Genomic DNA, 17642 nt, shown 5'->3' with positions numbered 1-17642 from the left:
TACAAGATGCTAAGAGGGGGTACAAGTAACCTACTGATTCCAAGCTCAGTCCTCTTCACTATTGATGGAGCCTTAACTACCTACTTATGACTAACAGAATTGTAAATTGTACTTTCAGTGTCTGACATAACCACTGCCCATGGCAAGCAACACCATTATGAAATGTATTTTGTAATTTGTGATATTAAAAAACAAACATAAAATGTAATTAAGACAGATTCACTTGAGTTTGTTTCCTAACTTTGATGTGATACTAAAGTGGCTCATAATCTCGATTCAGAGCCAGAAGGGATCTTGGAGGTCACTTCATTCAACCCATGGTATTTGGGCTTACCATATTTTTTCTTTTTCCCTGGGAATAGCTCAAGGAAAGTCCCTCTCCTAACAGTCTGGGGAAAAAAAAGGGAACTTTGGGATGGTTATTCATTGTTTCCAGGGAGAAGCGTCTCTGCTTGTGGAAGGTAGTGAAGAGAGAGAATATATCTTCTGGAAAAGAAGGCGAATAGAAGCTCTAGGGAGAAAATAGGGTAATGCAGGACAAATTGGAAATTTCCTTATGTGACAATATAAGAGAGGATGAGATTAAACAGGCTACAGTCTGCTTTCTTTACAGCTTCATGGAACTGGACCCTCCTTTTTCCTCGCCTTTAACCAGCCTCTGAACTAGTACTCCCTGGGCTTATTTCTACTCTGCTGAAGGAGAGCATGTGTTAAAATTGTGAGCCCTCTAATTTCTGCCACCTAAATTTCTCCCCCTGTGGCAAAGCCTCACGGATCTGGCTTAGTTACACCTTTGACACCTGTAGTTCCATGAGCCCAGAGCCGTATTAGGAAAATAGTCCAATAGGATCTTGGCTTTGAGGCAGAAGAAGGAACGTAGTCCATATCATACACTAGGGATAAGTAACATGAGACTTCGAACAGGAATGTAATTACTAATTGCCCATGGAAAAGCCAGATTCCATTTGGCAGACCATGGGAGAAACAGACCAGGCTTCATAAAACAATTCACTGAGACGAGCCACCTGATAAGTCCAACTGTTTAATGCAGAGTTTTCCGTAACAAAATGTACTCAGTTGTAATGAGTGGGTGTTCCTCTCGAGTTCTTGATTGCATGTTCTGGGACCAACCAGGAGCCCAAGAATATGGTCAGGAAAAACCATCGCACTTGTTTGGATAATTACCCTCAAGTATTTCTTATTTGGTTTTCTGCTTTTTCCTCCCTCATAACACCTCTAACGAGTGTCCTCATGTGGCACAGGCTCTGTTGACAGCGGAAACAATTGTTCATCTTAGTGGGAAAGAGTTGGGATGGGTCAGGAGGGAAAAAAGGAATGTTGATTCCATTGTGTTCTTTTCCTTGACCTCTTCAAGTGGCTTTGTCTGTTTGTCTTCTCTCTCCCTCTCCTTCTTATTCCGGAACAGCCAGAAAGCCAGAGAGCCAGAGGGCAGGAGTCTTATGCTCAGAATGAGGAAGACCTGGCCTGCAGTACTGCCTTTGACACAAACTGACTGTGTGACTTTAAGATGGTCACTGAGCTGTTTTAGGCCATTCTCTATTGGAAAGAGTGATAAGCTATCCCAGCTATCATAGATTCATAGAACCTTAGATCAATAAATAAAACCACACTCACATTTGCCCATCTACTAGCTATTTGTGTCTATCTGTCTATCCTCTTTCTATCCATCTACCTATTTATCATCTATGCATCTTTCTATCTGTCCATCCATCCATCATCTATCTATTCAGCTATCCATCTATTCATCCTTCCATCATCCATTCATTCATGTCTCTGAGAGACACAATTTCAGAGATACAGACAGAACGACCAGCAAACACACATAAATACAGAGTTGCTCTCTTCTCTCTCTCTCTCTCTCTCTCTCTCTCTCTCTCTCTCTCTCTCTCTCTCTCTCTCTCTCTCTCTCTGTGTGTGTGTGTGTGTGTGTGTCTCTCTTTCTCTCTCTCTCTGTCTCTCTCTCTCTGTCTCTCTGTGTGTGTGTGTGTCTCTCTCTCTTTCTCTCTCTCTGTCTCTCTCTCTCTGTCTGTCTCTGAGAGAGAGAGAGACAGAAAGAGAGAGAGAGAGAGAAAGAGAGAGGAGAGAGTCAGAAATCTGCTCATTAATTTAACAAAAAAAAGGAAGGATTCTCCATCTGCTTAATCAAACAGATTGCTCTGTGGAGCAGCTTGCCCAAATTTTTGGATAATGTCACACACACACACATTCTGTAGTGTGGTAAACACCTAAGGGACTCGCTCTTTCAGAAAGGAAAAAAAAAGAAAGAAAGAAAGTTGAAGGCCAGGTAACCGTGATAACCATGGATACATTTATCTATTACTTGCCAACATCCCCCTAGCCTCTGCTTTTGACAATAATAATTAGACAAAGACAAGATGTCCTGAAATAGCTTCTATAATGAATGACTAACAAATTATATATAATAATATACAAATATATAATATATATGCATATTTAAAAATAACAAATTATCAAGTGTTTGATATGTGTCAGATACTGTGATAAACTCTTAAGGCCATAAATACCAAAAGTAACATAGGCTTTGCACCAAGAAGCTTATATTCTACCAGGATAATGTATAACATAAAGGGGGATTAGAAGTATAAGGAAAAGAAGGATTCATGGATCCATGATCAGGAACTGAAAGGGTAACTTGGTGGAGGGCAAGATGAAGTGAAAGCTAACGTATTAGAGCTCAAGATCTCAGGAGTAATGTCCAAGTTCTTGTGGGGTAGGAGGAAGAAGATGGCCAGAGGGTAGACTATGTGCTATAGAAATGACATTAAGTCCTCTTATCCAAGTCCCATGATAGAACCTTGTTTAGTTGCTGGAGAAAATTCCTGTCCTACAATTAACTGATCCCTTCTTACTCTCATCTTCTCCACCCTACCAATATTCTCTCCTTTCCTTACTTCCCATTTCTGTTAGAGCAATAAAAAAATGGAATTTATATCTGGTTACCTGCCCTTTCCCTCCACTAAAAATGGACCTGATCTTGGGAGAAAGAGAGAAATCGGACCATCCCTTCCAGTGCTTCCTTCTTCTTCCCTCCTCTGAAAAAAAATTTTTAATAATAAATGACATTTATAGAATGTTTTAGGGTTAGCAGAGTACTTTTGTTTACATGAATAACCCCAGAGTTCCTGGGTTTTTTTATTTACTTTTTATTATCACCATCACCATCATATCTCCCCAGAGATCTCTAATTTCAATATTTGAAAGACTGTCATATGGAAAACTGATTAGATCCATTTTGTCTGATATTATAAGTCAGAATTAGAGGGATATAAGTTACAACTGGGAGAATTTAGCCTTCTAGGTTAGGAAAATTGCCTAGTTAATAAAGTGGTCTCAAAATAGAAGTTTGCCCCAAGAGGTGGTCAATCCCATGTCAATGGAAGCCTTCAAGGGTCTAAATGGATTACCCTGCGTGATCCTGCACACAATAAAAGGTTTTCTTGGGTAACCATATTGGATGAAATGTTCGACACCAATTTGATATTCTTTGACTCTATTATTTTTAGATCAACTACTCCCCCATCATCATCATCATCTTGTTTTTTTTTTTTTTAAGAAAAAATTAATTTAATGGTGCAAGCTATTTAATATAGTTTTTCATTTCATATGATTATAAGGTTTAAGTTAGAAGGGAAAGAATAATCTCAATCCTGTTTTAATATGAAAAAACTCACTTTGGCTTTGCTCCTGTCCTTGAATTGTAGGGTGCTATTTATGCTAACATTACAAATAAATGTCTTCTTGTTTTGTCATTTCAGCATTTCAGAGAACATCTGGACAAACTTTCTGCCAAAGGAATTGGGATGTTGGACATTGCTTTGAATGAGGCCTTCAGTGTGCTCAATGAAGTAAGCTTCAGACACTCTTTTCTCATCTACAGAGTCTAGATTTTGTTTAAATGTGCTATCATAGTTAAGTTAAATATTCTTGAATATACATACACATATACACATGTATATTCATGCATATACATATGTGCATTTATATATGTGTATATAGCTATATTCATATAATTATACATGCCAGAAATCAAATGACTAGTTTTACATATATATATATACACACATATATACATATATATATACATATATACACACATATATATACATATATATACATATACATATATACATACATATACATATATACATATATATATTATATATATATATATGACTCATGTATTTGTCAAGAGAAGGGAGCCTAGAAATCCTCAAGGATCTTTGTTGGATTAAGAATAATAGTAGCTCAGAATCATCATTATTATTCTTAACACCATCATCCAAACTAGCATTTTGATGGCTCTCCAAAGTTTGCAAAGCCCATTCCATCAGTTATCTTACTTGAGCTTAACAATAATCTAGGGAGATGGTGGATATGTCTACTCCAGTTTTATAGATGGGGAATTTGAGGCTGAGAAAATTTTGTTCATTTTCCCAGGATCACACACGGATTTATTATTTGCTCTTGTTCAACTTATGTTTCAAAGAATTGGATTCAATACTTCTCCTCCTTACCAACATTTACCATTCAGAAATAAGAAAAAATTGATCTTTTGAATATAATTTTCCTTCAAAAATTAGTTTTATAAATGACTTTTGTATTTACATTTGAATTCCCAACCTAACAGTGGTCAAGTACTAGATTCCCCACACATTACTGAACAACTTTCTGACAAAAGAATGGATGTGTTCCCTCTTCCCTTTCCAGAATGTTTCATTATAAATACTTTACAATCAGCTTCCTTTTAATGTTCTTTTCATTTACATTAATGTAATCATTGTGCATACTTTTATCCTGATTTTGCTTCCTTAGATCTCTCATATTTCTTCCTGTTTTTCTCTCAATTCTTCACATTTGTGTTATTTATGGTACAGTGGAGGAGATGTGCTGTACCTTTAGATCATAATTTGTTTATCTACTAAAAGTCTAAAGGCAATCATCTTTATTGAGTTTTCCTACAATAAATACTGCTGCTATGAATATTTTTATATAGGTGGGTCCTTTCTTTGTATCTTTGACCTCTCTGGGCTGTATGGCTAGGAGTGGAATCACAGGTGAAAGGATATAAACAGTTCCAAATATTTTAAAGTTTGTGACTGACCCCATCAATATTTAACGTGCTTGTGCTCCATTAGCCCAATTCAACTTCCATCTTTGGAATATAATTTTCTCAGTTTAATTCATGAAAATTCTCCTCATTTCTATAGCAAAAACAAGAAATGCCTCCAAATCATAGGAAATATTTCTATTCCACAGTACATTTTACTATTTCCCAGTATGTTACCATTTTGGACTCAATTGTATTATAGTATAGGTATTGTGAGTCCAAATAAAGCGAATGGCTGTCTCCTTCCCCATCCTGTGAAGCTTTGTTACAATCTGAAAAAGAGCTGAATCAGAAAAGATTGATAAAAGTCATACCTCTCTGTGACATTTGATTTAACAAAAGTTGAACAACCCAATAACAGCGATTAAGAAAAGGATCCTTATTTCTTTGCTGTTTTTATTCTGCATGAATTTGAACATCATTTTTTTTTTGTGGTTAATGAATTTCCATAAAGCAACATCACTTGAATCCATTGCCCTGTAGATTCCAATCCTCTTTCTAAATGGCTTTAATATAAAGGAGAAACATGAACTAAGGATGAAGAGATAGTAGGCATTTCCTGGTTACTACTGTGTTAATTTCTATGACACTAAGTAGGGATAAATTCCTGCTTACCATCCTCTCAGAGGCTGATATATTTTGAGTTGGTAATCAACATTTGTGGGACGGTCTGTTGCTTTGGCCACCATATCCATTTTTTAAGAGCCCACTAATAGTTCCAATGTACAGAACAAAGTCTGTAAATTCTGGGCTGCCAAGGTCCCCAAAAGCTGATTTCAGCAAAAAGTTTTCCAGTCACCCTCAAATGACTCAGTGCCACTGAAAACATTTATTTTGCCGGATCAGTGCCCAAATGCCCACATCAGGAGAAATGAATTCTGAAATCTTTGAAGAAAGCTAAGAGAAACGTTGACCTCCAGCATCCTGGATAGCTGACAAAACATACTTAGAGACCTCTTGAGGATTTCTGTCATCTTTTGGAATTCAGATTTTGCTTATGCGTCTTTAGAATTCTAGACTGGAATTCTGCTACATGCTAGGGTTATACCATAGACTCAGATTAAAATAAGACTCTGAGCATTTCAGAAATGAAAGTTTCTTTGATGATGTCTAGGACAGAGTCACCCAAAGAATCAGGGACCATAGTATCACAAATTCCATCGACTCAGTGACTAGCATAAGCAAAATTCTTAGTTGGCCATGGGAATTCAAACACACACACACACACACACACACACACACACACACACACACACACACACAACTGGAAATTTCTTTAGGGGAGGAAAGAAGCCAGTTGTGTGTGTGCGTCTGTGTGTCTGCGTGTGTGTTTGGACTAAGGATGAAGAGATAGTAGGAATTTCCTGGTTATGACTATGTTAATTTCTATGACACTAAGTAGGGATAAATTCATGCTTCCCATCCAATTTAGTTAACTCAATGAATATCCAAATCATTGCAGTAGAGGAAGACCAATAAATGGCAGATTTCAGAAAGAGAATATTTAGAATTTGAAATGCTATCACATGGCAGAAGGACTAGACTTAGGACCTGAGGATCATAGATTTACAGCTGGACAAAACCTCAGAGGTCAGGTATAGACCATGCTGCTCACGTTACAGTTAAGTCCATGAAAGTTGAATAGTTGCCCAAAGTGATAAAAGTAGGGAGCGGCAAAGTCAGGATCTGAATCCAAAACTCTGTTAGAAAGTGATCTTCATTAAGGCAAGGACTGGTTTTTTTAAATTAATTTGTTGGTTTAATTTGCTTGTTTTGTATAATTCACAATTAATAAAATGTCTGTATATACCATAAGCACTTAATAAATGCTTGGCAGCTAAAAGATATTTGGTAACTTTGGAGAGTGCACTTTCAATAATGAGATTGGAAGCTAGGCTACAAAAAGTGAAGCTGAGATTGAGGTTGAAGTATAATTATAAGTGACTTTCTCAAGGAATTTAAGTTTAAATGGAAGAAGGGGTATAGGATGATAGCTAGTGGGGAGGAAAAGATTGTGTGAGGATTTTTGTTTGTTTTGTTTTGTTTTTTAAGGATAGGGAAGACATGGGCATGTTTGTAGGAAATAGGAAAGCACCAAAAAGACAGGGAGAGAGTGAAGATTAGCAAAAGGCTAGGTATAATAGAGGGAGCCTTGTGTTGGAGAGGAAAGGATGGATTAAGATGACTTGTGCATGTGGAGGGGTTTGTCTTGGCAAGGAGTGGGGCCATTTCTATTGAAAACAGTAATAAAGGAGGTGCTAGGGACTGAAAACAACAGAGTGATGAGCAGAGGAAGAAGATTTGAGTGCTCAGTGAATGACTTCATATTTTAAAGTGAAATTCGAGGCAAGTTTTATTTCTTCTGCTAGGTTCATTATCTGTCATCTCCCTCATAGGACTTTTCTTTGTAGAATATAAGCTCCTTGAGAGCAAGTGATATTTTATTTATGTCTTTGTATTCTCAGCAGCTCACATAAGGCCTGGCTCACGATTCATGAGCATCTCATCCTTGTTGATTTTTATTTCCATAGCTCTTCTTCTTATTCCCCGTTCTGCCTAGATGGTCCATACAGATCCATCATGGCAGTATTAACTTTGGTTTTCCTTCAGTTGCTCAATTATGCTCTCCTGTGATTCAAACTTTGGGTTCTTGGCTGTCTTCAAGTAAATATTTCTGCTTAATATGCAAGACTGTTCCACTTCATTTATCGGTTGTGTCCTTCTGAATAAGGCTTGGATTTTCAGAGCTGAATTTCTGTCCTATTCAATCACATTACTGTGACACCTCTGGCATCGAATTTATGTTACTCAATTAGGACCTCTAATTCACCCTATTTGTTAACCATATTTTATGCACTCATGGATAGATATGTGAGGTCATGATTTTTAATGCTCTTTCTCTGTTTGTGTATCTTCTTCTGCTCATAATTTGGGGAGATACTATGTAGATCTCAATGGATAATTCCCTCTACTTCTTACTCCAGTTTAAAAACCTTGGCAGATTTGGAAGACTTAAGTCCAATCCAAGCATTTATTAATCAGCACATTGCCAATTATTACTGTGCCAAAAACAAAAACAAAAAAATGAAATTGTTCCTCCATTGAGTAGCTTATGAAAGGATGTGATATATGGAAAAAAATTATATGTAAAATATAAACACAACAAATTCAGGCTAATGGGGGGGCATAACAGTGGTAGCTGGGGGGATAGAAATTGGCCTTTGAGATGAGGTTCTGAAAAGCAAGTTTGTTTTTTTGGTTTAGTTTTTGTTCTTAACGATTCCCTTTCTAGTCTCCTGGTGTCTAATATGCTCCTCATCCCTTTGCCAAGAATTTAATATGCTCACTTTTATACCTTAACTATTCTCTTGTAATATGCCAACTGAAGGGGAAATGAGGGCTATCCATTTAAGGAATACTTACAATTTTTTAAGATTCAAATGCTGCAAAGTGTATAAGACTCAAAGGGATAACTGAGCTCTGGAAGAGTCTCAGGTTGCCACCTGAATGACACATTTTTGAACAATTCCTACATGGAATGAGCTTTCTCAGGGGGTGATTATTTAGAAGTTGGCTGGCGAGTATGTTGTAAGTCAGCTGCTTATTATAGCTTGGACTAGGTGCCATTAATGTCCTTTTCCATTTCTATACTTATGTGATTTTCTGGGGCTGTAGAACTTTCCCATAGTCCTCAAAATTAGCAAGATATAAGTATTTGCCCTCTCCCGTATCCATGACAGAGTGAGCATCACGGCCTGTTGTTTACACAAGATATTCCATCTTCCACGTCCGTCCCATTGCACAACCCCCTCATGCTTGGAATAGTCTCTTTCCTTACCTCCACCACCACCTCCAGTAGTTTCTCTCTTTTTTTAAGATGCCTTTCAAGCACTATTTTCTGCATGAAGCTTTTCCAGATCCCTTGCTCCAGTGCTAGAATCCTTTAGTGTTTAATAGCTATCTGTGTGTTTGCATTTATTCACTTTATATTTAAATCCTACAACTATATGCATATATTCATACACTTAGATACATAGATAGATTCCCCCTCTACTTACTATAATGCAAGCTCATTGAAAATAGAGTTTTTCTCCCATGCTTGTATCTTCAGTACCTAGCAGAGTACCAGGTATATAACAGCTGTTTGATAAATCTTTGCTATTAATTGCTTAATACCTTTCCCTTTTCCTATTGTCTCTATCAATCTGTCTCACTGTCTCTGTCTCTATCTGTTTCTCTCTCCACACATATATGCATGTATTTATATACTTATATATGATAGATTTAGACATATTTGCATAATATATAAATATATATGGGTATATATGTATATATATATAGATAGATATACTTATATATGTGCATGTAAATCCACATTTGCATATATATGTACATATATTTTATATACATGTACAAAGATTTATATTTGTGTATAAAACAGCAACCTAAGGAAAATTAATAACCTGATTAATAAAATAATAACTCAATAAAATAAAAAAATTAATAAAAACTAATAACTTGTAATAAATTATATGTCTGATAGAAAGAAGCTTAAGACCACTAGTTTAGAAATGGAATAGACCTTAGATTAGTTTTATTCAACCTATGAATGAGACAAAGGTAGCTCAGAGAGGTTGGGAGCTTTGACCAAAGTTGCACAGGGCACAGCTAAAAATTAGGAATTCTCAGACCTTGGGCTTTTGACCCCAGAAGCAGCTGTCTTTTGCTCACCCAATAACTTGGCAATAGTTGGTTGCCCAAAACATTACAGATGAGAAGACTACAATTATGTGTGAGTTCTAAAAGCTCGGTTTGGTATAAATTGGGAGTAAGACTGTTTTGAACAAGCATGTCTTCTTTTGAAGGCTTCTCCTATACTGTCCTGCCTGTCACAGATAAAAACATCCCTGCCACTTCCTCTCTCTTCTGTACTTTTAACCAGTAATGACTTTTGAGGAACACAGAGCTGGTTAATTTTCCATGAAATACCCAGGTTTATCTATTTTCTACTTCGTCAATATGACCTTTAAACACTCGTATTCATTTTTTTGGAGTTACTGCTGCTCTGCACTCATACACAAAGATGGATGATTGAAATTCTGGCTGGCATTTGAGGATGGTTCAAGGGTTACAGTAATTAAACCAAGGAAATTGTGTCTTGAAATTACCTGCTTTTTGCGTTCTACAATGGTTTAGCTCACTCAAAGATCTGTAGTTGCTGAGACTCACATCTTTGAAAAGAGTATAGGAATGCACTTCTGAGCTCCTTCCAGCCACTGATTTATGCCGTATTCATCTGATTTTGTAGAAATCTGGAGTGGCTGGCTCTGCTAGTTAGTATCTACCTTGTCATGTGACAACAGCAATTATCTTTCTTTGGACTGAATGCCATCTTTGCCGTGATTACCTTAATTTTTTTCTTAGCCAATTAAGTAAAATTCTGTGACATTTCAACGATGGTTAATCACAACCAAACGCTCGAAATGTCAGGATGCATTGAAATTTTCCCTTCTAACTGATGAATCACTGAGTTAATTGTTGTTCATCATAGGGTTCTTGTCGTCATTATTATTATGGAAAACACTTTCATCATTCTTGCTATTCAATAAAAAAGTTCTAGACAAATATGAAGAGAAGAGATATTGCTCATCAAAGCATTTGAATGTAATTGCATTCTTCAAAATACTCAAACAGCACATTACTATGTAGAATAATGTGGTCGCAGGCAGAGGAAAGTAATGTTTTAAAAAACTAAACAGCTTGCAACAGCCTCTTCTGCCCTTCTCCTTTTTTTCTGATCTCTCTAGGGAAATAAGTATTTTTTTTAAAAGAGAGAGAATTTTCCAGGGCCTTTCTTTCCAAAGAAGTTACACAAAAGTCTCCTCTCTGAAGACTTCTTGGTTCACTGGCTTTTAAGAGTTGGTCCATTTTCAAGGCCCATTTGCTCTATTCCAAGGATGGCCAAGCCCTGCTTTTGTTGTTGATGTCAAGGTCAGGCTTCTGCCTGAGAGAGGGCACTGGATTTGTACCACTTCTGCTCCCAGGTGGCCAAACAGATGCTGAGTACCCTGCAACTCTGGGCTTGGGAGCACATCTGGGTTCTGTCTATATATACCTTGAGATCCCCATGTAGGCATATATTTGTCCTTCATTATTGAAAAAGGCCAATGCCATCCTCCAAATTGATGAATATCCCTGAAATGGACTCAGCCAGCCCTCACATCAGAGAGGCTAGCCCTCCCTGAACACTCCATATGGCCCAGTGTGGACCCTAACTTCCAAGGGAAAGCAGCTCTCTTCATCCATCCTAATCTGAAAGGTAAATTGTAAAGGGGCTCCTTGGAAAAATCATGAAAGTAAAAACTATTAGAGACTGTTTTATAAACTACTTAAAAGGCGGTCGTCTTGCCCAAGGCTGGGAACTTCCAGGAATCTCTGTTGTCCTCTTGTTTTGGATTCTTTCACAGGATTCACCATTTCTTCAAGGACCACATATGCAACTTTGAAGGAGGTGACTTGGCCTTAAGATCAGAAACAATTCTGCTGGCATTAAAACCATGGGACAGCTAATGCATTTTCAAGTCCCTTGAATGAGTGACTAATCAAATCTGCCCCCAGACATCTTGTGGATCATGAAGTTTAGGCTCTGAAATGTCTGGATGTAGATTTCTCTTTTGAGTGGCTGCATTTCTGGTCCATTAGATGTCCAAACATTCTCTGGTTTTTACACGCTAGGGCAGAGTCTCTATCCATCCAGAAATAGCCTCTTTGTATTTCGTGCAAGGCTGCTATTTATTTTTCCGAGATGATTTTTTAATGTTAGAAGTTTCAATCCATATAATCCATTTCCATGGCTTATTATCAGTCAACAAGTATTGATCGAGCACTTACTCTGTTCCAGGCATTGGGCTAACATTTTCTTTCACATTCCTTCCTTTCACACCTTCTTCATTTTGACCCATTTGCGCTTTTTCCAAACTTGCCACTTGGTCTCCCATTGCCAGATCTTTGCACTTGCCTGAAATGCACTTCATGTTTATTCTTGGAAACTGTACCTTCTTTGAGGGCTCAGATTATGCTTCCTGCAGGAAACCTTTCTTCCCCATTCCCCCAGTTAGTGCTCTCTCTCTTTCTTCCTCAACTTTTATAAATAAGCTCATCATTTGTCTGAAAATTATTGATTTTTTAAAAAATCTGTTTCCAAATGTATATATCTTCTCTGCCCCTCTCAAGATATACTTTATATTTTTTATTGAACTGAATACAAAACAAAACAAACAAAAAAACAACAACAACAGAAAAAGAAAGACAGAAAAGGAAAATAAAACAAAACAAAATATTGTATGCTCAACAGAATATCTGGGAGGATTCAAAATACATGAAAATAAATTTCCATTTCAAAAATAATATATGATAATAGAAGAAATTAGAATAATTAATAATAGAATTATAATAGAATAATATTCATGAGTGTCCATCTTTCCTTTGCTTCCCTGTAGGTTATTATTTTGTTCTCTGCTATGCACTTTTTTTCTTATTCCTTTTCTCCCCTTTCTTCACCTCTTCCTCCCTCAAAAAAGCTACAGTTAAGCACATATATATATACATGTATACATATATATACACACATACACATACATATACATATGTATATATTCACACCCATTCAATCAACATACATACATATATCTATTCATACATACACATACATACATCTACATATTCACACACATATGTATACACATAATCATTTACTCATATGTAAACATTTATCTAAAACAATATTAATATGGCTAACATATAATGTAGATTTTTCTCTTGAATGAATCTTTAAATTTGACTTTATCTAAGATCAATGATTGCTAGCCCTCCTTTTTTTCCTTCTCCTGATCATTGTTGTAGTGTTTGTGTACATCTTATTTCCTATTCCTGCTAAGGCTTCTAATTTAATTCTGCTCCTTAACTTGCTTTGCTATTATTTAACTTCTTCCACCCAGGGATTTCTCCCTTATCTTCTCCCCCTCCCTTTCTTTCAGTCTTCATCCCATAGCCATTTATCTAAAAATCTTATTCCACTCCAGTTAATCTAAACACCCTTTTGTATACACCTTCTCCTGTGCCACCTTCCCCTCCCCATCCCTTTCTGATTAATCTACTTTTAATCTGCTATTAATACACTTTATTCAAGTACCATATAATTCTATACATCCTTCCACACCCCACTTTATCCTTTATTCCTTCTCCATTAACCTACACATCTTGTTCCACTGCCACAAATCTACAGATCCTTCTGTATTGCATCTTATCCTGTTCCATCTCCCCTGGTTTATGTATAAATTTTGGAGAGTGCTGTACCCTTGATAATATATATGTGGTGTTGCCTATTTAGCCCATTCCTGATATGAGTAGTTTTCAGAACTATGAGCCCTCCTCATAGGGCTCTGTGGCTATTCTTCCTCTATACCTCATTTGTATGATATAATTACTATTTTTACCTTTTCCTATATAATTTTGTTTTTTAGAGTCAGGTCATACTCAACTCTGTCCCAGTCTTTCTTTTGAGCTGTCCAATCACTGATGTCAATCTTAAGAATATGGCATCCATTTCTATGTAAAAAACATAAACCATATATCCATGTTAAGTTCCTTAAAATTGATCTTTGATATTGACTCTCGTATGTTCAATTTTCTATTAAGTTTGGGATTGGTTGAGATAAAGTCCTGAAAATTTGCAAGTTTGTCGAATGTCCATTTTTTGCACTCATTATTATGGATAATTTTATTAGATATAATATTTTTTGGCCATAGACCTGCTTCTTTTGATGGCCAGTATATATGATTGCAAGAGTTTTTATTGTAGCTTTTGAAAAATCCTGTACAATTCTAATTGTAGCTCCAGCATATTTTAATGTTTTTTTATTATTTGTTACAAAATTTCCTCTCTGATATGGGCTATTTAAAATTTGGAAATAATATTCCTATGTATTTTCCACAAATGGTCTCTTTGAGTGGGTGATCAGTGATTTTTTTTCCTACTTCTACTTTCCCTTCATGTTCCATCACTACAAGACAATTTTCTTGGATTATTCTTGTATTATTGTAAAGTTCTTTTTAAGTTTTTTTTTTTGTCACAGCTTTTAGGTACTCCAGTTATTCTTATATTTTCTCTTCTTGATCTTTTCCCCAGATCTGTTGTTTATCTTATAAGATGGTTCACATTCTATTCAATTTTTTCATTCTTTATAATCTGTTTTATTATTTTAGTCTCTTAGAGCTTTACTGGCTTCCCCCTTGCCAAATTCTGGTTTTCAAAGAATTATTTCTTTCTTTAAGACTCAGTATCTCCTTTTCAAGTTGGTTAACTTTTTTTAATTTTATTTTTTCTTCAATTTTTCTCATTTGATTTTAAAAGTCTTTCAAAGTGAGTTCCTCTATAACATAAAGTATAACATTACTCTGTGGGATAGAAGAAGCTTTTTATTTATTTTTTACTTCAGTGTCCTCTAAAGAAGAATCCTGGGTCTTCTCTGTTCCCATAGTAAGTTTCTGTAGTTGGGTTCTTTCTTCTTTGCCAGTTCTTCTTTTTTTTTAATGAAAATTATTAGTTTAAGCACCTCTAATTGTGGGGGAAATGGGGTCTTCCCTCTGCCCTGGAACCTCAAACTAAAGCCTCCTCTCTCCTCAAATACCAAGAGCCTTGTCCCTGCTCCACTGCTTCTGCACTCCCAGTGTGCTAGTTCCTTCTTGCCCATGACCACATCTCTGCAGAACAGCTGGCCTGGCATTCCAAATTGGAAGATTCACTCAGTCTTCCTGGACTCAGACCCTCAACTCCATATAATGTCTGGGAGATGAAAGTTTTTGTGCTTCTTTACTTAAGTTGTTACTACTTCAATATGCTCATCTATAAAATAGGGGAAATAATATCTACCTCTCAGGACTATTTTACTATCATGAGGATCAAATGAGATAATAATTGTAAAGCACGTAGAACAGTGCCTGGCACATAGTAGGTACCATATGAATTGGTTAATTTGTTGTTATTGTTGTCATTATCATAATTATTGAGAATTGTGCCTTCACTCAGAGAATATAAGCTTCTTTATAGAATATAAGGGCCTAGATAGAGATCGATTTATTTGTCAGAATTTCCAGCACCTAGAATGGTTCTTGACTCGAGGTTTCTCTGATAAACAGCATTCTCAGTGAGGAAACAATACAGATCAACAACTGAGGTATGTAGAGGTTCAGTAACTTGTACACAGAGAGCAAGTGAATGGAACAGGATTTAAATTCAGGTCTTCCTTATTCTAGACAGGGTTCTATCCACTTCTCCACATGATCTTCTTATCTCCCACCCTAGCTCTTAATAAATTTAATGTATTATATCAAATTCAATTTAATCATGTGTCATGTAGGACTCAGCCTTTGAGTTCTTAAGATTTCTGGGAGATTCACAAGCATCTCTTCATTCAATGAGCGTTCATTTCCTTTCCCCATGCTTTTCTGTAAACTAATCCATATATTCATCTTCTGAGATACATTTTAACTGGATACTTATTTCTCTCCACAGTTCAACCACACTGGACAGGGAAGCATTTGCAGCCAAGCAATAATGCTCATTACTGATGGAGCTGTAGATACCTATGATACAATCTTTGCAAAGTATAATTGGCCAGAAAGGAAGGTAAGTCAATGCAACAAGTTCTACCGCTTTTCCTAAAAACCAAACAACTAAATAGTTGTTACATTTTTGTGAGATAACCCTCTAAGTAAGTTAATTTTACAGTGACATGTTATTTCTTACATTTGACAATTTTTTTTTTTTTTGGTTGTTGATTAACACCTAAGGTATTCCAGCTATGTCAACAAAACCATTGAATTGAATAGATGGGAAATTAAATCTGACAAATGGTCATTCAGGCAATGGTGCAGTTTTTAGAAAGGAATTTCATAAAAAGTAGGGGATTATTATTAGAGAGAGAATTCTCTCTCAGTTTTATTTAGCATTGTTATTCTCTAAAAGATATCGCATGCTCAAAATTGGATATGCTCTGATTCTGGATGGTTACATTTCTGGGATATCAGAACACAAGACAGAATAATTGCTTCATTGTTAAAGCAAGCTTTTTTGTTCAGAAATAAGAGTAAATAAAAATGTTTTGTCGATTTTTTTCCTGTTATCACTAGCTTTTGGTCCAACACAAATAGCAAAGATGCATCACTTTGGAAAGTAAACTTAGCTTTTTGTCCTTACTGGTTGGAATTATGGAGACACACATGGTGATGTAAACACAGTAAAACATGCCGGTGTGAGTTGTGCTATGACTCCTATCCATGGGGCTGGCTAAAACTAGTTAATTCCACTCTAGTTCTACCCCTACTATGTCTGAGATGATGGGAACACTTCTGCTATGACATGAAGGCTTTGGTGGCTTTCTGTAAAGCTTTTTGTTTCCTGTTGAGCCTTTATGATTCTCACTCATGCTGAACATAGGATTCCTGACTGTCTACAGATTGGCATGTCTCCTACCTCTCTAGAAGGCCGCTATAGTGATATGTTGTTTGAAATGAGATCTCAAAGCATTATTTCAGTGTTTTGTACATCTTTCTCAGGGGTTCTCAAACTACGGCCTGTGGGCCAGATGTGGCCACTGAGGACGTTTATGTGGCCCACCAGGTTATGGCAAATGGGCTGAGGGGTGGAGAAAGAGTGTGAGTTTTTGTGTTTACTATAGTTCTGGCCCTCCAACAGTCTGAGGGACAGTGAACTGGCCCCCTATTTAAAAAGTTTAAGGACCACTGATCTTGCTCATAGCTGCACCATGAAAGTATTGGCTAATATAACACACCTTTGCTAGTATAATTGCCACTCCTTGATTGTTCCTGTGGGTTTACAACACAAGATTATAGGCTCACAGATCTTGAGCTGGAAAGGACCTTAGAGACCATAAAGTCTGGAGGTGCAGAAGGGATAAATGACTTGGCTAAAGCCCACATAACATCATAGATTCAAGGTTAGATAGAACCTCAGCATCATCTAGTACAAACATTGGATTTTTCTGATGCACAAATAAAGGCTCAAAAAAATTATCTCTGAATAGGGTTTTACCCAGCCAGTGGGTAAATGCATGCTTACTGACCCCCAAATCCAGAGGTCCTGCTGCTCCATGCTGCCTTTCCTTGGTGGGGTTTGGATTCAATCTAGATGTCTTCATTTGTAACTTTAGCAGCCATCCTCTAGAAGTTTTCTTCTGCCCTTTGTGTTTTGCTAACCAGTTTAGAAGCTATTTGAACCCAGAGAACATGGCATATACTCTGTACCCCTGTAGCACTCAGTAGGAGCTAGACACATAGTAGTTACTGTGTCTAGGCTTATTGAATTTTTGTTTGAGTGCATTAACAAGCACCTATGGCTAACAGAACTAGGAAATGGCATCAGTAAATATGGGTGGAAATGCTCATGAGATAGGGAAGAGAATTCTGAGCTTGT

At 36.6% G+C, this 17642-nt stretch overlaps 1 protein-coding gene across 3 annotated transcripts in view; it reads left to right on the top strand.

Annotated features, from left to right (window-relative positions):
- Positions 1–17642, top strand: part of CACNA2D3 (calcium voltage-gated channel auxiliary subunit alpha2delta 3) — a 1031774-nt gene that overhangs the window by 543350 nt on the left and 470782 nt on the right. For all 3 annotated transcript variants that reach the window (XM_074284452.1, XM_074284451.1, XM_074284453.1), the window contains exons 10-11: positions 3798–3887; positions 15723–15836. In XM_074284452.1, coding sequence (XP_074140553.1) covers positions 3798–3887; positions 15723–15836 — 204 coding nt within the window. The remainder of the gene's footprint in view (positions 1–3797; positions 3888–15722; positions 15837–17642) is intronic.

The sequence above is a fragment of the Sminthopsis crassicaudata genome, chromosome 1 (assembly GCF_048593235.1).
Source record: "Sminthopsis crassicaudata isolate SCR6 chromosome 1, ASM4859323v1, whole genome shotgun sequence".
NCBI lineage: Eukaryota > Metazoa > Chordata > Mammalia > Dasyuromorphia > Dasyuridae > Sminthopsis > Sminthopsis crassicaudata.
The sequence above is the reverse complement of the archived record's forward strand: the minus strand, read 5'-3'. Positions and strand labels throughout refer to the sequence as shown.